General features: G+C 40.0%; 1 protein-coding gene across 3 annotated transcripts in view; it reads left to right on the plus strand.

The window, feature by feature from the left end:
- Nucleotides 1–24,214, plus strand: part of trpm3 (transient receptor potential cation channel, subfamily M, member 3) — a 162,629-nt gene that overhangs the window by 70,386 nt on the left and 68,029 nt on the right. For all 3 annotated transcript variants that reach the window (XM_037098196.1, XM_037098195.1, XM_037098197.1), the window contains 5 exons: nucleotides 15,300–15,379; nucleotides 16,655–16,856; nucleotides 18,065–18,278; nucleotides 19,730–19,854; nucleotides 21,732–21,903. In XM_037098196.1, the coding sequence (XP_036954091.1) occupies nucleotides 15,300–15,379; nucleotides 16,655–16,856; nucleotides 18,065–18,278; nucleotides 19,730–19,854; nucleotides 21,732–21,903 (793 nt within the window). The remainder of the gene's footprint in view (nucleotides 1–15,299; nucleotides 15,380–16,654; nucleotides 16,857–18,064; nucleotides 18,279–19,729; nucleotides 19,855–21,731; nucleotides 21,904–24,214) is intronic.

Consider the following 24,214-nt stretch of genomic DNA (forward strand, 5'->3'; position numbering starts at 1 on the left):
ATAGTTTCAGTAGTGTCCTTTCTATATGTGTGTAAGTGTGTGTGATACTGATGGTGTGCCAGAAGAGGAAACTTGTCAGCTGTTCCCGCTGTGCTGGGAACAACAGGGAAACAGACAGAGAGAGAAAGAAACAGAGAAATTGTACGCATGCAGGTCTTGTATATTTGTGTGACCACACTGTTTATGCCTGTCTATGATTGTGATAAATGGATGTAGCTGCTCATTTCTGCTTCAGCTCAGTAACCATGAATACAACTTTGGCTGTGCTGATCCATATTTCACTTGTGTTGACAGAATAAGATGTAGAATGGAGGAAATAATGTGTAGTTGTTCTTGGATGGTTAGACACAGACACACTTTGCTGCTCTTAAAAAGAAATAATTTCTCCTCCATTTGTTTCAACAAGAACACATTTCCTTCTTTACTAGTGGCCTAATTTATTCCAATTACATTGAAATGTTTTATTGGTTCCATTCATCACAAGACTGCGTCAATAGATCTCAAAATAACTTTTCTTCTGTGCTTTTTAATACGTCTGGCTATTGAGATCTCAGAAGGCCATTTGACATATCTGACTGCAGCCTGGACAAGGGACACAGTGGGAGTGTGAGCTACACTAATGGAATGGTGTCTGAATCACTGCGTGACCACTTTGCTGGTTGTGATATCAAAAATGAGTCACTGGCCAAGTTCACCTGACCTGTATTATACATTGATAAAAGGGGTGACAAGAAAGAGATGACAAGTGGGGAACAAACCGAGTCAAATCCAGTTGATATGAGCCCCTGTTGTACAGATAATTTTAAAGGAGACCTACCAGCTTTAACATTTTTTTCTCCCCTTCATTGTGTTATGTCATTTATTGTGCATGTTAAAGGTCTTGAAAGTTAAAAAGTGTAAAGTCTGCACCAACAGAAGATCATCTCTCCTACAGAAAACTCTGCTCCTGAAGTGCCTCAAACACCTCGTCAGTAGTCCCACCTTTTTCTGTGACTGTGTGACATTACACTGTGTCATTATGGAACACATTTAAATAATTTATGTCTGTATTTAAGATAGAACTGAAGCTAACTGGAAGCTGAAAACGTAACAGAGCCTACTGGAGACACAGTGAGCGTCTGACCAATCAGAGCAAACTGGGTAGTTGTGAGGGGGACATAAAAGAGACAGCAGCTAAAGCAGAGTGTTTCAGACAGAGGGGTGCTGCTGCACTGGACAGCATGAGAAATCTGACTTGTTTTTTGAGCACTAAAGGATCTAAACCTATTCTAACACCAAACTTAAACACAAAATAAAGTAACCCTAAAATGAGCATAGTAATGACCTCTTTTAATGCAGTTTTTCTTTTCTCTCTTTCTCTCTCCATCTCTGTCTCTTTCCACATGTACACGCATACAAACTCCCCATCGTCTTGAATGTGGTGGTCGCACAACAAGTAATTTCACAGCCCTTGCCCTGAACCACTTCAGCACCTGCAACTTCATTACACTGGCATTGGTCTGCTGCACACAAACAGACACACACAACTCAGCACAGAGGAGTGCAACAGCTCTTGTTGTGACCTTGAATGTGGCACTTGATGATAATGGTGGTCACATGGACAGTGTCCAAGTCATAGTGCCAGTGGTCTGGTAAACAGCAATCATTTTGTGGAATAGCAAAAGCTGCCAGATAATGAGGTACAACCGTGCTGGACAGGTAGAGATACCACATGAAGCTTAAAAGCACACAAAGAGAGACAGAAACTAAATATAACCAGCACATGTTGTAACACATAGCTTTGTTCCAGCTGTCTGAACTCACCCACATCTCCAATTGTTTCCCCAATTTTAAATAGATATGTTGCGTTTGTTGATGGCTGTTTCTGCAGCTTCCAGAAACAATTGTCAGAGGTTTCTGGGCAGGATTTTAAATGGTAATCTGCCTTCAAGGCTGGTATAGTTTACCTCCATGAGGAACGTAGCAGAAGGATGACACAGATGAATTTGACACAGCTGTGCAATGGACAGCTCTTAAACAGATCTTAAATCAACTTAAATCAATTGACTACTATTGCTGTATTCCAGCCAAAGTCAAAGGGTCCTAATTTCCTGGCAGTCCAGGTGCATGTTGCATGATGTTTTTGCAATTTTATACAATAAATTGTGTCTAAATATTCCATTTAGAAGCCTAATACAAATACTGTCATCTTCACTTTGCATTCTATGGCACTGCCATTGTTTGTGACGTCAGACAACTGCTTCTTCATGAAGTTGAGGTACATGGATGTGCCTGAGTTTACAAATAGGAATTGAGTTGAATGTAGGTGCAAGACAAAACACCCCACTTCCATCAAGAATTTGCAAACACAATGTCAGGCTGTATAAAATATGGCTGCAACTAATGATTATTTTCATTATAGATTAACCTGCAGATTATTTTCAAGTTTAATCAATTATTAGATTAGACTATAACATGATGAACTGTGATAAACTGAGTGCAAACTCAAGGTCCAACATCTCTTAATCGCATTAATCTGTACTCACTCATAGGCACCAACCACATATATACACCTTAACTGACCTGAAAAAAAATCACTAACTGAAAGTTAGTGTGGTCTACTTGGGGCCAAACCCATCCTTCATCCAAGTTTCAACCAGCAGTTCAACACTTAACAACTCTTCATGACCTCTTGCTATTAATGATGAAAAGCATCAAATCCTGACATTTAAGCAGTTGGAACCAACAGGCGCTTGACATTTGTGGTTGAAAAATTACTGAAACAATTCATAAATTATGAAATTGTTGGAAAATATTTTAATTTGGTCAACTAATGGACTGATAACTTTACTTTTGCCACTACATTTTGTATTGAACATCACCATTCAGGATTTCTCAGATGAATTAGTGCTAACAAACCTAACAAATTAACCACTAAACAAGTCTTTCTGTTCATACCTATTTCTTTTCCTCTTCTGGCCCTTAACTGTTAGAACGCCCATCGTCACTCCTTATAGGCCACTTGACAGGTTTCAATCAAACCCTGTTAACTAAAACGGCGTGTGATTATTAGACTGACTGCAGTTCACTTGTCGGTTGCTCCCCTTGTCATTCACTGTGGCTCGTTTCTCTACCGGCTTCTCATCTCTGCTGATGGAGGGTTTTCTCACTTCCCTGCCCTCATCTTGACACAGACAAAATGGTTACACCTTATCTTACCTCACTGTCAGTCTATTTCTCTCTCTCTCTCTCTCTCCCTCTGTGTCTTTCTACTACTCTTCTATTGCTGTGTGCTCTTTTGAAATTCCCAATTCAGTTTGGATCTGGCATCTGATGTACAACAGATAGGTTCTTCTTTTCTCTCTCACCTCAGCCATGTCCACTTCATCCTCACTTCAGAAGTACCTTTGTTCTCCGTAAGATCTTCTACCTTTTTTCTGCTTTGCTCACCTTCACACTCTCTCTTTCTCACGTCATTTTGACCCTCATGTATCAAATTCCGATACAACATGCTTTATGTCATGACTTCCCACTTTCTCCCCTTCGTTCCCTTCTTTCTTCTCACCTTCACCTCTCCGTTGCCTCTTATCTCTCCCACCACCTTCCTCTCTACTTTCTAAAACCCTTCCCTCCTCTGCATCTCCTCTGATGCAGACGACAGTCCCCCCACCTCCAACCCCCAAAAGAGTGAACCCGCCTTCCCCCTTTTTCCCCCCTCTGTCGCAGACAGAATGGCCATGCCAGTGTTGATTAGAGCCTGCATGGACAGATGCTCAGCTAGGCTTAGCAGAGGCCTGTGGGAAAGAGAGCTGCTTATTCTAGCCTCAGGAGATGGATTGAAAATGACGGGAGCTAAAACAAGCAAGCATTCTCTCATTACGCTCGCACATTGAACACACCCGCACATGCGCCCTAGTAAGCAAAGAAGCAAGTCACAGCAGCCTATCAAGAAAGAAAACGGATGCAAGCCCAAGTACACTATAAAATCACGCACTTAAACCAGTCTTTTCCTCATGTATTTGGCATTTGATTTTGATTTGATGTTTGAACAATGCAGAAACATACTTTTTTTGATTACTATCTTTGTGTTTTATTTTTGTTACCATTGTTCTTTAAAATTATGCTTTAGTGTGAAGCAACTCATTAAATATTTCTCTACATGCGAGACACTCTTATGTTTAACATATTATTTTGAAAACATAATCAAGTGCACGCTACGTATACATTGATATGACTTTTTCTGTCCTGTTGTTTCCCACACATAAACTTTAAGTAGTTGGCCACCCAGGTATATTAATGCTGCTATCTATTATATATATGACAATCCATGTGAGCATTATTTGATAAAAAAATAAATTAAATAAAATCTGTCTTAGAACAACATCATCCACAACGATTAAGTAGTGGACAGTCTTGGTCTGTCCCTCCTGTCTACTGATATTCACACATGCTCTGCAAAGAATCAGAGAGAAAGGGAGAGAAGTACACTGGCATTACATCCCTCCTGTAAATGGATTGATTGTGATATTTAATTTAGCGCTTCTTATACCATTGCTTTGTATTTTTTGCTGCCATTCTGTACCACATTGGTTTCAATGATTAGTATCGTCCACAGTCAAGCAGGTTAAAAAAAGTCCAAAATATGAGGTTGGGTTCTCGAGCATTCAACACAGCAGACACATAGGGGGGAGAAAATCAGAATGGCAAAGCACATCAGCATGTGTGCCTTAAGGTAGACAATTAAAGCAACACTTTGTAAACAACTTTTAAACAATACAGAAAGAGTACGTTTTTTAGTTGATTTTTGAGTACCAACACTTTGGGTTTGCTGCTTAGGTCTGATACACCCACCATCCCCACCACCAGATGCCTCAACTCAGAAGTTCTGTCAAGTACTGAACTGATAGCAGTGGTCTCATTTTCACAAATTTAAAATGTGTTGACCTCACTGCATTGAGCTCATTGGGATGATATCAGTAAGATGATTTAAAATTAGCGATTGTAGTAGGAGCATGAAAAAGTCAGCTGCCTGCCACAACTGATAGAATGTAACTAATAGTTGGAACTCTGACATTTACATAGAAATTGTATTTCATGTGACTCAGTCAGATCTAGCCCAGTCTGCTTAATAGAGTCAGTATTGATGCAGATACCGATTCTGTGAATCAGATCAATGCATCCTTAACCACAAAGCAGCAATATAAACCTCAGTGTCCCTGTGTTTCTCCTTCACTTTTCAATTCTTTGGGTGTTTGACTCTTGCACTCAACCATGCTGTTCCTTTTTTCCTCATGTCACTGTTGATCTCCCGTTCTCACTTACATTTCTATTCAGCATTCTCACATAACTTTGTCTCTGGATTTGTGACTGTCTCTATTTATCCCCTCTATATTGTGCTCTGATTACTTGCCAGTGACGCAAGGAAATGCAGTGACTGTAGGTCTGTTTCATAGAAAACCTTTAATATGTGAAGGATTGAAGAGTAGTTTGATGTAGTTTGATAGTTTACTTATCTAAGGGATATATAGGATTCCAATTAGATTCCTTATAAGTCCAACTCAGTGTATACAGTTACATAGAATAGCTACTTAATCAGTTTCACGCTATCTACACTCTTCCGTTTAAAAGGACATTAAATAGCTGCAGGCGAATCAATAAATTAAATATACAAGTCACTCCATAAACCGTGTGCAGCCTGCTATAAATACTGCTATAGGGATTGCAGAAATCCCATTTCAGATGATTTCACTGAAGGGCTGACCATTGAGTTAAAAGGTCAGGCGCTAGTCATTGATCTGATCTTTGATGTTGTGAATGATTATTAATCATCGAGCAGATTGGGGATTAGATATATTGCAATTTATGTAACCAAGTCTTCATCTATTAAAATTTAGAAGGCTTTACATCTGTTCGAAGATTCATCTAAGATGTGCCGTCTTATATCTGCTACATCATTTTCTTTGAAAACAACCACTAAGGACAAATGAAAAGCCCATCTTGTTAGTGAAAAGTGCTTTGTTTGCCATTTTTGGCGGGTGGATGAGCCAATATATGCAGTAAGGTGCTAATGAAAGGAGTGAGAGACTTGTTATTCAGCAGCTTATGTTTGCACAGTGTGAATCTGTGTATTGTGTGTGATTAAAAGAGAGAATCCCAGTGGCACCTAACACATTACTGGATTTAAGTATATGTTCCATGTGCCTCTTTAGGGCTATTAATGTTTGAAATGTATTGAAGCCATTTTTTAATTGTGATTTCTACATGGCTCTAATTGGAAGACGTAGTGAGCATGATGAAATTGTTGGCAATTGCCTCAGGAGGACTTCACCCTCAGTCTTGTGTTTGACTTTTTCTGTCACTGGTGTTATTAATAGTCAGAATATTCTTCAGTATACCCTTCATAGGGAATAGTGAGGTGAGAAAAGTAGTTTTCGGCTGCTCTGGGTTGTCGACCAATTTACTGATAACCTCCAGTCTACCGGACTGTAAGAGAGCTGCTCAATAGAGGTGGAAAGGTTGTGATTGAGATTTTCCTCGGTGTAACACACCAGTGGACAACCCCCAATCATCACTTGGTTATCTTGTCTATTGGCCATTTTGCAATTCAGCACATTAGAGTGACGGAAAAGATAAGTTTTGGCTGAGGCAGGCTGCACTTGACGGTTCTGTGTTTGCCTTTTTCACTTCTTCCCTTGAGACCAGGGAAGAGCTGGAGTGTACTGAGTAGAAAATGTTGGTTTGCTTCAATAGACTTACAGAGAGCCAATATGTAGATGAGTTTTTGTCAGAACCCATTTTGTCAGAAAGTACCTCAACAACAAACCAACACATGCCAATCTTGACCCATGACACACAAACAGATGCACACGCATGCTTGTGCGCACACACACAGACATACACACATATGCATTTGCATTTGAATGCATGCATTTGAAGTTGGTCATGTAAATCAGCACTTTTGGTTTATACGTTAAATATCTAAAGCTGTGAAATGCTTAAACAAGTGGAAAACCCTGTTTGTGTGTATGTATGTGTTGGAGAGAGTGAACATGTGGGTGGACCATACTCCTGCATACCGGCTACCTTCCAGGAAGATAAACTCAGTGTTTGCGTGTCCAGGTCACTGAATGCTATTTCATTTGCATAAGTGGTTCCTTACCTTGACAAGATTGCATTTACAGTCAATGACCTCATCCTTAATGTAAGCAGTAACTACACTGCACTGGCATTGGTCTGTGTGGGTCTGGATCAAGCAATGAGTCACAACCCAGTGCTGTTTACCAATGCATTGACTTGATGGAGATGGCTGTCATGTGAAGGTCATTGCATATTATATTGCCCATCTCAGGGGTTACATATTGTGTGCTTGATTTACCCTTGGCTGATGTTGGATGGTATTACAAACAGACTCAATCAAAGGGAAGGATTGAGAAGAGAGAAGGGATAAGCAGAGAGAGACAGAGGCACTTAGACATTAAGAGAAGATGGGTGTAATAGAGATAGAAGGTGAAGTGGTTGTGCCAAATGTCTTTTAACTGCAGTTCAGTTCAAGTGTTGTTTCAGCCTGGGTCTGAAAGCAAGGCCAAAACAAACACAACAAAAAAAGAAACTCAGCAGTGTTCATCTTATCTTGAAAACTCTGAACTGCTCTGTTTGAGGAAGAGTCCAGCAGCTAGATGCACTAAACAACTCAATAGGGAGAGTTTCACTGACTCTTTAAAAACATTTGTGACTGTTCCCACAGAGACAGAGACACTACAACATATTGCTGATGGAGAGAACTAACAACAGGTGTTTGGTTATGCAGTTAGGTTTAGAAAAGATTGTGGTTTTGGTTGAAATAGGCTACATTAGAAACATGTATTATACTTTACATAGGTGATGTAGTTCATATTTATGTAAATTTCCCCACTGAAAGCACATCAATGTGCCTCTAGTTGTCTAGACCAGCTCTGGATATTCAAATACAATATAGGTATGCAATAAGGGAGAAAAAAAGTGATGTGTGTTAAAATAACTTGCAGGTAAGTTTGAGTTTTGTTGGTTAGGTTCAGGAAAAGATTTGTGGTGATAATAAATGTTAATATGGGTTGTACTAAGCTGTTCCACAGACAACCCATACGGTTGTATTCCATGTTTGAACCAGCTCACACATAATAAACTCTTAAATCTCCATTTCATGGAGTGCATTAAAACATCTGTATCACATCCAGTAAATGCAGTGGATGGGAGGGAACAAACCAAATGACCTCTGTCGAGAAGCTTATCACATCTGTTAGATGATGAACTTGTTTGGATCATCTGACATAATTTTCACAAAGTGTGATATGAGTTTAAACTCTTTGCAATTAACCCGGTGGTGTCTATATAACCCCATTGCACAGCTGAGGACACAATAATGAAGACAGACAACATCTTTTCATATACATTAGGTAAAATGTTCACACTGAGTGAATAGGAACCTTCACAACTACCTCAGTTGATTATGCCTTTCTGTTGCCATTTCAAGATAAATAACCAGGAACAGGAGTTTCTTTCTCCAAGCAAAATTTGGATTTACGATTTACGGTACAGATTATTTGGAGAGACAGCTTATAAATCTTAATTGAGTTTTGCAACAAAAACTTCTTCCAACTAGTGTTTTTACATATACAAGCCATGTGTCAAACTATATGTTTTGCCAGTCTTTTTCTGATTGTACTTTTGTACACAGATATGTTACTAGATTGTTCTAATGCACAGTAGAGTCAGTGCTGCAGTCAGTGTCAGAAAATTGATCTGAACTACTTTGGCCAACAAAATCTTGTTAAAAATGCATGGCTGCCATTAGGAAGACAGATAGAGGTCTGTAGCAAGACTGTCCACACTTTTTATCCAAACCTAGTTTTACCTGATCTGTTGTGTGCTTTTATGATATGAATTGGCTAAAACTGTTAACATGATGGGGCACATTCATTTTGGAGTCATAACATTTTCTTTTTGTGTAAGGATGCTTATATTTTTCCTGTTATTCCACAAATGTAACCCTTATAAAAATTCACCAGGTTCATTATATAGATGTAATAATGTTTTTCTTAGGGCTGCACAGTATTGGAAAAATGATTTTCACTGCGATATTCATTGTTATATGAAAAAACACTGGAATTTCACCAGAAAACTTGAATAACTCAATCAAGGCCATGCACGTGATGTCACAGTAGGCAAAAGTAACCATGGCAACAGCAACAGAGTGGTAAAAAAAATATTGAATGGCATCATGTCAATATTTATCAAGTGCTGCAATACTGAATGCTGTGAAATAACAAACAACACATCTAAAAAATTATAGAGTTAAATTGTCTTACTCAACATTGTGTGCACATGACCTTACCGTCCTCACTGCTTGCTGACTGGTGTGTGTTTGCGTGTTGTTTGTCATTATGTGCATGAACACATTTAGATTGACAGAAACACACCTACCTCTGGTGCCTTGCAGCGTTTGGACTGTTTGGACTCATGTTACATTAAGTAGGATTACAGTTTTTGGAAAGAACATTCTCTTTCCTCTCTGTGTTTTTCCTGCTCATCTATTGTTGGACTTCATTTAGTTCAGATTACAGTCTTATGTGCCCAGCTTCCCCCACTGCTCCTGCTAATTAAACCTGCTCCGTATTATGTACAGGGCCAATAATCCCTTTACTGAAAACAGCGAGGAGACTAATCTTGGAAAACTGCAGATACAACAGCAAAGATTGTGTGTGTGTGTGCGCATGTGTGTGTGTGTGTGTGTGTGTGTGTGTGTGTGTGTGTGTCATTTAGGACAAGGTAAGGACGGTGAGTAGGCTAGAGGGATGTCATATTGCTCCACCTAACAGGCTCTCTTGCCATTCAGACTCCCCCTCTGGTCTTGATCCCAGACAGAAATGTGGCTTAGATCACTCGCTCTCTTTCACTCTCACTCTCTCTAACACACAGACACTCACATACTCAGCACACATGCGCGTGCACACACACACACACACACACACACACAGCCTGACAGTCCAACTTTAATTTGAATCTAACAGGTGAGGTTCTTGTTAGAGGTGGAGGACAGCAGCTAATTTCTGCTGAATATTTCAGAGGGGTCAGACATCGTTTTTGCATTACGTAAAGATAGTTAACCAGCCGTGTCATGATGTGATTTTTTTTTTTATATTAACATTTAATTTCCTGGCTCATACACGCACTGACAGCTGTTTGGATCTGGGAGTGGAGAAGAGACAGGATAAGTCAGCTTTAGTGGTGTTTCAGGGCTTTCTCATGGTTACCTTTAGCACACACGCAGACACACGCACACACAAACATGCACACATACAAGCGGTGCTAATAGTCCCAGAGTAGACCAGTTGCCAGTCGACTGAGAGGTGGCTTGATCAGTTTTGCTCTGATGAGATTCATTCTTAGTTTTAAAGTTGGGACAGACCTCTTACACTACCTTCAGCAATGCTTATGAAGGGATGGCATAAACAATGCAGCCCATCACATAATACAGGTGAGTCATGAAATCAAGATGTGTGTCCCGGTTTTGATAGTTGTTTAATTTCGGCAGTTTTGTTAAGACTTCTTCTCTACAGTTTACACTTTCTCTTCATTTGTGGAATTCAGTCTCTTTGTTTACTGAGTTTTGTTTACTTTTACTGTCATTCTTGATTGAAAACTTTGGGCAGAAAATTTTGACGCCATATTTTGTATTTGAGATGCTGGAGTGTCTTCAGAGGCTCTTTCAGTTGTAGTATATCCAGAGGCTCATATCTTCATCTTAGGACTTAACGGTAGAGCTTTTCTCTATATCTTTGATCTTGATTTTGATTTTGATCTATCTTTGATAGCTCTAGACTCGACTATATTTTACTCTGAAGGTGTATCAAATGTGTCGTAAGAAGAGTGTATCTTTTGTAATACTCATCTTCTCACCTTGGACAATCCTTTATCATAAATGTGTGCTGACATTTATAACTGTCTGAGTTATGATATCATTACCTCCGCCAAGGATGCTATGTTTTTACCGGTGTCCTTTTGTTTGTCGTTTGGTTTGTTGGTTTGTCAGCAGGATTACACAAAAGCTTTTGAACGGATTTCCATGAAACTTGGATAGAAGATGGGTCTCAGCCAGGATAGACCCCATTAAATTTTGGTGTGGATTAAGGGATGGTTCCAGGAATTTTGTCTCAGTGTCTTTAATATTGTGGGATAGGGCATTTTTCCAAAATTTTACTTAAAGTCCCAGGAAATAATGTATTTATCTTGGTGAAAATATTCATGCATATTTAGGTGTCTATGAGTTATACATTTTCATACATATTGATGGATATATGTTCTCTCTTGAGTGCCATTCTGGTTTTGCTTATTTAAAATCCCTAGACTTTACTATTTTTCTACTCTAAAGGTGGATCAAGTGTATATCTTTTGTGATACTCCTGTTCTCAATTTTGACCACCCTGACCCTCCTCTATCATCAAAGGCTTATTTGTCTCCTGACATCAGTTGTTTAAAAAACAGCTGTCTGTGTTATTCTTCACTGAAATCCAGGTTAATAAAAGAAAGAAATGAAGATGCACTTCAGGGTGGGTTTTTATTACTTTTATCACTGAGTTGACAGTGAAAACCGGTTCAGTGTAAAATAACTGAAGAGTTTATAAAGAGGGGAAGATAAAGATGTTGTGGCATAAAAGGAAAGGTGATGATTTAGCTTCATGCACATCTTAGGTAGCATGCTTGGGTATCTTGACAGTGTGTGGTTCCCTTTTGTGAATTGTTTCCATTTTTGAAAATCTCTTGTCAAGTCAACTATTATCACATGAAGAGCATGCTCTCGGCAAAAGTGCTTTGTAGTGTTTATATGGCCACCTGTATAGTCATAGAAAAGCTGAGTCATTCATGTTTGTAAAAAAAAAGACAACAGAATAAGGTGCAGAAAGGAGAGGGAGCAAAGAGATTAGGGCTCTTGATTGGATGTGGTTCGCAATTCAGCTCCCTGCCAACGCCAATAAGAAAGAAGAGATACAATAGTAAAAGGAAGAGAGGACAGGGAGAAGGTGGTGGAAGTGGTGAGTTTGAGGGTAATTGAGTCAAGACCCTTAACAGGCTGTCAGATGCTGCTCACTTGCCGCACAATCACTCCTCACGCACACACAAACACAGCAACAGTGGTTTTGTGTGTGTGAGTGCACCCCAGTGATAAATCTTAATTACAAAATGGAGTGCGGGCCATGTGCCATCTCATCATACCATGTCAAATCTCATAAGCAACAGCAACAGCATGAGAGAAAGAGCGAGAGACAGACATGCAATAGGATGAGAGAGTGAGAGAATGTGCATACAATGTCTGAGCAGAAAATAAGGGAAGGCAGCGGTGAAAGGGTTGGAGGAGAAAAGATGGGGTGCAAAGGGAAGTGTATGTTTGTCTGGGACGCTCTGAGGTGAAACGACTGTCCTCCCTCTTTTAAGGATTTACTTAGAGAACATAAAAGGCTTTTTGTGTTCCGTGACTGTCCGTACAAATCAAATCTAAAACCCTGCTATCCAGCTCTGCTACCATTGAGCGGATCTAGTTTGTATCAGGATGAGCCGGCGGATGGATACACAGTTCTAGCATGTCAGGGAAAGAATGGGGCTGGGGGCGTTGTTGTGGCCCGCTGAGTCATCGTGGCCAGGGTGATCTCTAAAAGCAGCCCCCCAGCCCCCCAGAGTAATGGTTAATCGTGGGAAGTCTGGTGTTAGGGTAAGTGTGCCTGTGTGTAGGCCGAGCCTGTTTGTGGCCAGTTTCGGTGGGTTTTGGCGTGCCGTGGTGTGACAGGGCCAGTCAGGCGGATGGGGCGTGTGTTGTTGTAGCCGTGGCAGTGGGGAAAGCCCTGTACAAGCAGCGCTCAGCTCTGCTGGCTGGGAGAAGAGCCGATGCAGCTCTCCCAGAGTAAAAAGCAGAAAAAAGCTCTGTCCTTTTGTTTTCATGGCTGTTGTGTTCCCTCCACTGTGGGTTTGGGAGTCTGGTCCATGTGTCCTCCTGGTTGTCTGTTACTGTACCGTTGTGACATTAGGTCCTGTTTTGGACCTCCAGTGTTGTACTCTGTCACCACAAAATAACACAGACATAATCCACTTCCTGGAATGGTGGTGTCAACACAGGAAGTGCAACCTTTGAACCAGTGCTGAGTAGAAAGATGTACATTTAAATGGCAGAGGGTAAAATTATCATAATCACAGAAAGAGAACATTTAAATTGTGCAGTGTGCAGTATGCAGCTGTTTTGGATGAACCAGATTTTATTTCTACAGTTAATTAACACACACGAAAACTATTACACAGGGGTGAAAAAGACTGAAAGATGTTGATCTCTAAAGGCAGGGACATGCATACCTGCTATAGATTAATATAAAAATCATTATCAAAATGACTAAGGACTAAAGTAAACATGTTTTATTTTGCAAACAGCGCTATTGACGTCACCTGCGAAGTGAAGCAATAATAAAAACAGACGGAACAACAATGGTGTGCAAACATACACTGTATCAGTTATTGGTGTCATCTTGCAGGTTATATTCATGTTTTTGTCATGTTATAGATTTGCATCTTGTTGAAAAAGGTCTATTTTAATCCAATAAGTGAACTTGATTTAAAGTGAATAGCATAATAAAATCTTCCATACAGGAGTAAAATTCCTGTTTCCTGAGTGAGAGTCCTATGCATAACCAAACAGCTTGCTCTAAGTGCAGATTTAGTCACTTTTTGCTAAATGGAAATGATGGCCCGGGAACAACACTGATTATGATGTTCTAACCAACATATTGTCCAACACAACAATATCAGAAACACCATTAGGGCAATGCCACAGCTCCAGATGTTTTCTATGTTCCTGTTTCATTTTTAGCACTGATTGGAGGACAAATGACAACTCTTTTTGAATAATTAGGTTCTGTTTTGGGAAATAAACATGTGAGAATTTGTATTGTCATTGTTTTTTCACAGGATTTGGTTGTCTTTAATCCCAAGTGTCATTATTATGTCCTGCTTTCATCACTAAAAGTTGCTGTGCATGTTGATGGACATAACTGTTTGCTTCAATGTACCAGTACTTTGTGGTCTTTATGTAGAAATAACAGTTTCTACTTTCTCTTGTCACACTTAAATGAACTTCTTTTAATGGTGTAATAGGTGACATTTTTAAGGCATAGTCGTTTTTACTCCTGCGTTTTGTACTCCCATTTCAAACTGGGTAATGGAAGAAAACATTGTGCCAGTATCTACAGTGCAAGTGAAATATGTCTAGTACATAAAAAACAAAGACATTTAAGTGCTAGGTCTCATGCCAATAAATGTATGCTGCCTTTGAATAAAACAAGTGGACTATTTTCCCGACTTGATTCTTAGAGCTCTGTATAAAGTGCCCTTTCTTATGAGCTGTAAGAAGCACTTTCTACAGTAGAAACAACATATTACCTCTTGTTGTACATTAATTCTTGTTTGCACGTAGCAAGTATTCATGCATCTATCTGTTGAAACATACATCTGCTCTTAATCCTGTGCTACATGTGTATCTCAGGCTTGCTCTGCAGCTCTATGCCGTCTTTCCTGTCGTGTCTGTGGCAGGATAATTGGCTCTCGTCAGTCTCTGTCACTCAGACCTGCAGCAGATGCGACTGCAGTGTCACACATACACCATCTCGCTTGCTGCATTATGCTGAGGAAGTCTTTCTTGACTATGTAAAATATAATGGCACAATGCATACACACATAGAAGTACCCACTACTGTTCATATAGACATACACTCAGCTGGCTGCACACGAGAGTGTCTGTGGACTGGGACACAATTTACTGCCTCACTGCATTCAACATCCGCTTTCTCTTTCCCAGCTCTTCATCTCATCCTGTTCGGGTTTGAGTTGCTGAATAACGTAAACCATTTCTGTCTTCAGCGTTTAAATTATGTGTGAGGGTCTGTTTGCTTGTTGTGTGTTGCGGTTTCAAAGCAGGTTTTGATGTGAGATTGCTGTTTTTTCTCCAAATGTTTTATGTAATTTCTGAGACATTAGGTCAAATGTTTCAAAGTGTATGCTCTGTTTGCCTTTCCGGTATCTGTACAACAGAGATCAGTTTGGGTCATCTGACACAAAAGCAGAACACTTCTTTTTTCTTGAAGGACAAGAAAACTCTTGCCTATTTTACAGGTGAACTCCTGTCAAACACAAGTCTGTGCAGGATTTGAGCCTATTCCTGCTGTCTTTGTCAGATAATGGAGTTATGACCTGAGCATGCGGGAGTGACAGCACCAAGACTGACTGAGTTCTTATGTCTTTATTTGCAGGCACAGAAATCGTGGATAGAAAGAGCGTTCAGCAAGAGAGAATGTGTTCATATCATAGTGAGCGCCAAAGACCCCCATAGGTGAGTAAGAATATGTGTAAAGGAGGAAATCTTAATGTATCTTATTATTGTGTTTGAATGTGAATGGCATAATGCCTAATGCCTTGTTAACATCATTTAGTTTTTTAGATTCAGGATTCAGTTCTGCATCAAAAGCTCCAAGACTGTAATGAGCAAGTTAGCTAATGTGAATGCCCAGCTCACATATAGCAGATTAAGAGCCCTGTTTCACCACTGACCTTTAAAAACATGCCTCAGAGTAATATCATGCTGGCCTCTATTTGTGTCACAGGTAGATGCTACACACTAATGAGCCAAACACTGACATTATACAATTTAAAACCACAAATATGAAATTCAGGGTTGGCCCAGTTCAGCCTTTAAAATATTCCACATCATTTGGAAAGGTTGTTAATTCAAGCTCACAGGAGCATACAGCTAAGTATAGCAAAGTTTAACTGTGAAAGTACATTTATAAGGGCTGTAACTGAAATATTTACTACAGCTGATGTTGGTAGGCAAGTCTAATTCTTGTAGCAAGGGCCCTGATACACACTCATATACACACAGACACAGGAAATGCCACTGTTTATTAGGTAAAAAGAATTAGCATAACTGAAGGAAAGTGGGTGGAAGCCCGATGTTCCTAAAGATCAAATCAGCTTTTTCCTTTTTAGTCAAAAGCACTCGTGTTGATGCAGGAGGCAGGAGGAGGCAAAGTACCGCTGGTAAGAGATGACGTAAACATGAAGTGATAATCAAAGCCTCCTGACTCCCTTTCCTCCCAGGGTTCCAACTCCATCATGCAAGGTTAAACAAAAAACTGAATATGAAAGCTGTATTCAGTACATCTGAATAAGCATATACTTGTGGAGGAATACTACAATTCATGTAACTGTCAATCTGCTAACTCCTGTGGTTGCAGCGAGAGAGAAGGAGAGGAGAGCAAAGGAGAGAAAAAGACAGATGTTTGTGAAGAGCAGAAAACAAAAAGAGACAGAACTAATAAAAGATTGCAGGGGCCTACGGATCGTTCTCCTCCTCTCCTCCCAATCAGGAGATGAAAGTCAGATGACAAGCTGTCACTTCAGCCTTGCCCTCCTCTTACTGCTAGGCACATAACTATGGCAGCTTGCTCTTTCAGTCACACACACACACGCACACACACACACACACACACACACACACGCACACACACAGAGTCTCTCTCACCATCTTTTTCCTTCCAAATGCTACATTAGCGTACAGTTTTATGCACCAATCTTACATTCATGTCTACACTCTCCTCTCCTCCAGGTGCTGTTGTGGGCGTCTGATAGGTCAGCATGTGGGACTGCCCCCAGGCATCTCATCCAGTCAGAATGATAAGGCAGAGCGTCTGGCTAAGAATGACAGCCTGTCGGAGAAGTGGTCGATCAGCAAACACACACAGCTCAGCCCCACTGATGCCTTTGGCACCATTGAGTTCCAGGGAGGGGGACACTCCAACAAAGCCATGGTAACGCCATAACACATCTAATTTGATGTATTTTGTCAGTTTCTTGCAGATGCCTTGCTGCTCTGGATTGTCAACATCTAGTTCAGACAAGAAAATAACAACTTTATGATACTGGAGATCCAAAAATGCCCTTCCACACAACACAAGGGACCACAAATTGTAATTGTAACACTTGATTTTGATCTCTGATTAAAGCTTTCCAGTGTGTGGTTTTAAAAAAGGTAGATGTGTTTGTGAGATGCATCGCACCACCAATAGAGATTTATACCTAGATTACAGGGAGGCAAATATCATGTAATGTTCTATTGACATGAGTTGTCACAGATAGTATAGACTGAGTGGCCCTTAGCTGACTCTGCTGTTAGAAGAGGATAGTAAAATCTGAAAGCTAAAAGAATGAAATGTTGAATGTGATACATATTTTCCTCAGCTGCAGTAAACTTAAGAAGAGTAACAGCACAAAGGTACAAAGAAGGAAAGTGTTGATGTCTTAAATGACAGAAATGATTTCTACTCTTGATTTGGATGGCAAAGTCACACCAGTGCTATGATTCCCAGGATATCCCACGATTGCAAAGTGTTTTTGTGAATTATTAAGTTTCATGCATGGTCCAAATACAAATGGAAATAAAATGATGTGAGGATTGCTCACATATATGCAGGGTGACATCCTTCTCCACATACCATAACAACAAAATCAAATCAAATGAGTATGATTATATGCAATCATGTCATTATATATTTAAAACGACGTAAGTGTTGCTTGATTAAACGATCCATGCCAAAAGTAGTCTGATTGAATATGTTAGTCACACAATTACACACAATTACCATCAATCACAACCATGGTGACACAATCAGATCACACATGCTATAGCATCCAGGGTATTCAGATGATTAAGGCTGAATGTCTGATATATTTCCAGTGTTAAGTTATTATTGCAGACACATGTCAGGCAGTGTGTGTAAGGGTGAATTAGGTAGATAAACAGATGTTCTATAATGCATGTGGTTCTCCAATAATAGCAAACATCTGTTCAGTACCGTTGTAGTGATGCTCCAGCAGGTCTGCAACACTCACCTATGTGATGTCTGTGTGTTCCTGTTTATTTATTTCCCAGGCGCATGCAGGCTTCTAGTCCTTACGTGCCTGAGGGTGAATCAGATGTGCTATTGTACACCACTTACACATGCTCTATTGTTTTCAGTATGTGCGAGTGTCTTATGACACCAAGCCTGACCTGCTGCTCCACCTGATGACCAAGGAGTGGCAGCTGGATCTGCCCAAGCTGCTCATCTCAGTCCACGGGGGTCTGCAGAACTTTGAATTGCAGCCCAAACTCAAACAGGTCTTTGGCAAAGGGCTCATTAAGGCTGCCATGACAACTGGAGCCTGGATCTTCACCGGTGGGGTCAACACAGGTCTGTACATACTTTTGAAACCCGTTGAGTCAACATGTACTCAAATGTTCCTGATGAAAATAGTGTCAGGAAGTGTAGAGTGCTTATTTTTATCGCCAAATGTCAGTGACAGAGTAACATTTAGACCTAAAGGGATATTTGAGTCTGCACACTGCATCACTGCGACAGAAAGGATTGAGGAAGCAATTAGGCCTATCATGGATTTATACTTTACTAGGAGTGGTATTTCAGCTTCATTCAGCAATAAAGGGATTTCCCAGTTGGAGTCTAATAAAATCAAGGTTGTGAGTAAGACTCAAGACTGTGAGATCTCTTTTCGCAGATACTGAGTAGCAGGATGATTTTGGCCTGGAGCAGGATTTATGAGGGGCTCAGTGGACTGGATCTTGAACACATAGTGGAAGGAGGAGGAGGAGGAAGAGGAGGAGGAGGGTCAAAGCAGACCAGAATGAAATTTTTTCATAGTCTGATAGCAGCAAGATGATTGGGTAGCAGAGTTTGTGACAAAATGTAGAAAAATGAAGAATATAGACAGATGACAGTTTAAGAATTATGCTAAATGTGGAGTCAACATGCATATGGAAAAGTAGTCTCTGCAATTAAACTTGAGCTCCATGTGTCTGATCTTGGTAAGATATAGATGGTGACACGTGTGGTGGGATTAAAATTAATGACTGTGTTGCAGAATACATTTTTAGAATGGATTGGTGCAGACAGCATATTTGTTTCATAGTTTTTAGCCAAAACCTTATGTGTAGTGTTGATAATGGAACTGCTATCAGTGCTGTTACACTTTATCTTCACTGTAGGAGTTCACTGTTTATTCTAGAGCTTCAAAAACAGAGGCATTTTTAGTAGATTAAGATTAGGTGACTTGAAATTAAAAAAAAAGATGGGACAACAGTGTTTAAAAACAGATGGAAAGAAATTATACAGTGTTGGATGCTGAAGAGTGGGCACACTTGAATACAGAAAGGAATAGAAAGTAAGATTTAGTGACAGAATGGATGCAGAGGCAAGAAAGAGGGAGAGAGAGGCCTGAATAATGAATAGGGGGATGGATTGGAGGGATAGATGAGGGTGGAGGAGGAGAAAGAATGAATGTCAGCAGGAGAGATGGAATAAGATGGCCTCCAGGTCTGACTGCTGCTCCCCTGAGGACAACAACTAGAGGCCGGGAGCTACGACCTGTCTGTATTTGAAACTGTGTGTTTGTCTGTGTGCACACGTTCGCATTGGCTGCCACACTCTTGTACTCTGCACCTAATAGATTCTGTTTATGTTTCTCAGCAGAGCATCATTATCTATGTGTATCTCGGGTATTGATTGTGACAAAACTGATTTCTTTTTATGTTTCTCTGTCCCCCTTGCAAATACTCAACACTTAACATTCATGCACACACACACACACACACACACACACACACACACACACACACACACATACACAGGGGTTATACGCCACGTGGGTGATGCACTGAAAGATCACGCCTCCAAGTCACGGGGGAAGATCTGCACCATTGGCATTGCACCATGGGGGATCGTAGAAAATCAAGAGGATCTTGTTGGCAAAGATGTAAGTTCCTGAGAGCCAAAAAACAAAACAATATGAAACGGTCACTGAACAGCTTTTTCATGCTTTGGCCCTGATGTTTTCTGTGTATATGTGAAAAATGTCACATGCCGTCCACAGTTGCTAAGAACAGTAAATTGCAGTTGACAGTTTATTAACTGAGATGCTGAGTAGGCCAATCCAGTCTGTGATAAACACTTGTTCAAAATGAGTTGGACAGCTGGTGGAACCACATGAGACTGCAGAGCACATGCTGACTCATTCAAATCTCTGAAATTAATGTTATGTTATAGTTAAAATTTCATCAGCACTCTGTCTGACTGAACAAGTGAAGCAGAGACGATTAATGTTGGTGACTGAAATGAGATTATTAAGTGGTGAAGCTCTTTTTTCATGCTTGATTGGTCTCAACTGTATGTGTAATGGCCAGATGAATTTACCTCAGGTTGTCAGGCAGTGCCCCAACAGACTAAATCCAGGCTTCTGTGACACTGTCATTAATGTTGTATAGATATTCACCCAGTGTAATTCCCTGTAACTTTAATTCCAGTGCAATAAGTCTGTTCTTGCATATCAATGTCTGTGTGAGCTATTCCTGCTATAGACCTAGCTGTATAAAATACAACAGGAGCTATAGGAAATACCTAGGAGAGTAGATCCTTTTCAATAGACATTTTGACTTGTCAAAGCAGGGACAGGTGCAGTTTATAAGATTAATAATGGCATTCCATTGAGGTGAGCTAGTTAGTGGGCCCTAGTATTGTGCAGGCTCGCTAGTTAGCATGACTCACTGGGAAACTTAATGGAATGGTTCCATCGTTAACATTGTTGGTAAGCCCTGTGCTTTTCTGCTTTGAAAAAAATATGAAACTACACTTTTTTCTAATTATTTAGGGTTTTACTGATAGTGATACCAATACTGGAAATGTCTCTGAGCCTAAAATGCTTTATTAGGTCTCCCAAATTACAGCAGTCCCTGTACTGATCCAACGCCCATGATTAGGACTCTGCTGCTTCCCAGCAGCATTCTGTAAACCTTTATACACCTTTACTTATTTTATTGAACAGCTCTTGGTATGCTTATATGATGTGTTAATTGTCTTAAAGGAACACTCCAGTTATATAATACTGTACTTCCATGTAGTTGGATGACTCACAAGACACAGATTCAAAATGAAAAAGAAAACAATTGTAAAAATCAGTGCATCAGAGGCAGAGGTACTGCTTTGAGACTTTTAGTCTCTAGTATGGGTCGACCCTGAAAAATCTGGATTCTGCATTTCCTATAATGCCGCTATTGGCAACTTTTTATTAGTCCCTACATGGTAAATGCTCACGCCATTCCAAGTCTATGCTCCAGATGTAACACAGGGTTTCTGCTGCAAAAATGTTTAACCTCCAAAAACAAGCCAAGATAATCCCTGATGACATCCTCAGGACTATTTTTTAAACTTCCTCTCAAACCACAGAGGACGTAGAGTGCTAACTGAGTCGTACAAACCCGTAAATTAGTATTTTTACACTTCGTGCTCCCTCGTCTCAAAGTCAGCTGATTTTTTGGACTGGTTTTTGGTTAAATCCCAGAGTCACAGTATGTGGTTAAGACACACTTAAGAGATTTTCAGGTTTTGTTCTTCAACATAAAGTACATCGGTAAAGTTTAGGTATAAAATCAGTGGAATGCTCCTTTAATGAGAACATACTTTAATAACTGCCAAATTCAATTCATGTTGCCTATACATACTAGTGCTTAGAAAACGTGCTTGTTACCATTAAACCATACATTTTTTCTTTGTCAAGTCGTCGTATGCCTCTTTTATACCTTACATGGGCTTCTTGGATGTTTGTGTAATTGTCAAATGTTATCTTCTCTTGGCTAGGTGGTGCGTCCATACCAGACCATGTCGAACCCTATGAGCAAGCTGACAGTTTTAAACAGTCTCCACTCCCACTTCATCCTGGCAGACAATGGCACCACGGGAAAGTACGGCGCTGAGGTCAAACTGCGACGCCAGCTAGAGAAACACATCTCACTGCAGAAGATCAACACACGTGAGTGGAATTTACTGTATCTGATTGTCACGGCTATTGCTAAGCTGACCTATTTACCCTAAATTAGAGGAGGTGTCTTTAAATGACAGAGTGTGTGATAAGAGCATAATGAAACTGTAGTCCTTGTTTTATCAACGACACCACTGCGGGTTAATTGAGTTCACACTCTATTTTATAGCTGTGGCCAGACTAAAATTATCTTCTTTACCTGCTTTGTACTGAACACATGCTGTCAGACAGTGTATTTTTAGTCAGATGTGATATAACTCAATGAACCTTTGAAACTGTCCCTGCCTTCAGGGGAGGTTTATTTTTTTTTCTTCTAAAGCGTCCTTACAGCTTTGATGAACTCCTCAAATGAACCCACTTGATAATTTGCTTTACAAAGCTGCCAAGCCAGCTAACAAACACTGACATTATGACCAGCATACAACCCCTGTACCAGCATCTAAACGCATATGTACTGTCCTGCCGTATGCTGTATGTTTATTTGATACTCAGTAATGCAAGTCAGTTGGAACATAGCACTCTGGAGGCATTTTAAACCACTGGGTAAGGACGGCCTTATTTCATGTGATTCATACATAGTTTGACAGACACTGTGAACTTAATACTTTTACTCAAGGACTACACTTCGAGGTACATTTGAGGTACTTGTACTTTATTTGAGTATTTTCTTTTTAAGCAGCTTTAAACCTCTACTCCCCTACATCGCAGAGGCAAATGATTTACTTTTAATGTAACTGCAGATGTCTGACAGCTTTAGTTATTAGTTACTTTTCAGATTACAATCTCCAAAATCATGGATTTGTTTTCTTTTTCAGCTAAATAAACTATTTAAAGTCTTCTTTGATAAGTTAGTTCACTTTTTCAAGGGATGTGGTTCTCGCAGGACAGCCACACTACAAACATATGATGGTCTGATAGAATATGATGCATTACTGTAGATTAAAATACCAAACATTATGTACTGTAAAGTAGTTAAAGAGGTACCGTGGAAGAGACAGGGCTCTCAAGAATGTGTGTAAAATCACATCAAATCTGAAGGTCAGTGATTGCTTCTGATACTTGCTGATGCTATTGTGATACTTTACTTAACTAATGTTTTGAATGCTTGATTTGTAACTGAAGTGGAGCCTTTTCAGGGTATGGAATTGCTTTTTTTTTTTTTTTACTTCAGTAAAGGATCTGAATACTTATTCCACCACTGATTACAGCTGCTGTTGAAACTCAACCGAATCTCTCTCTACGTATTCCTGCGCAGCTCCCCATGTCTTCATTTTAAAATATGTTGCATCAAAAGCCTATTACACTCATACAAGGGCAGCAAGAGTATATTTCATTTCTTGTTTATGTGCCTAAAGGCATAGGGGTTTTGGTCTGTGTGTATATTCACGTGTTTGTGTCTGCATGTGCTCGTATTGGCCGGCGAGTGGAGTGTTCATCCACCGTTGAGCCCTTGTCACGTTGCATTTCTTCGTTTTCAATTTACACATTATACCTTTGCTCCAAACCAAATGGATTTGCATAAATACAAAATGCATTACTTTTTTCTCTCATTCCCATGTTCTCTCTCTCTCACACAAAGACATAAACAAAGACACAAGCACGCGCAAACCTCTCTGATACCCTTTAAAGGCATTCCTCAGTTGCCTCTCACATTATTGTTAAGAATGTGTCAGGGCTGGGAACAAACCTGAGTCAGAGAAATGTTGTTTGCTGCTATCTATTTGTTATTACCCTCTTTTGTTGTCAGCGTGAAGCCATTTTATAAAAATTTCCTCAGGGTGTTGGTGACACAAATGCACACATTTTAACATCAACACTTATTTAAAAACTGAGGGTGTCAGGAAATAGATGTTACCAAATGGATATGTGGTTACAATGTCAGGAGCAATATCATGACTCAGACCTTACCTTTGTCGAAAATATTTTTGCTCACTGTCAGACCTACCATTGATGTTCATTGATAGGGATGAGGATGAGGGTATTTTAAATGTCACTCAAGATAAAACTGGGCTTTTATATACTAACCACTATCGTATTCTTCCTAATCCCTTGACTTCAGGGAATTAAAAAACCTAACTGGGGTTGACAGGATACGCATATGCTCGCTGTTCATTGTCCAGTCATGTGACCTATGGACTTCCCTTTGTCATCCTATGCCTGGACTCATGCAAAAGGGGCTGGGAAGGCAAAGGGACGCCCAGTCGTCATATAAGCATCTGACCATCTAATAATGGTAATGGACAGTACCTTCCCTGATTTATCCATCATCTGTCTAGCTTTAACATACATTTGGATCCAAGTT

This window comes from Acanthopagrus latus, chromosome 5 (genome assembly GCF_904848185.1).
Source record: "Acanthopagrus latus isolate v.2019 chromosome 5, fAcaLat1.1, whole genome shotgun sequence".
NCBI classification, from domain to species: Eukaryota; Metazoa; Chordata; class Actinopteri; order Spariformes; family Sparidae; genus Acanthopagrus; species Acanthopagrus latus.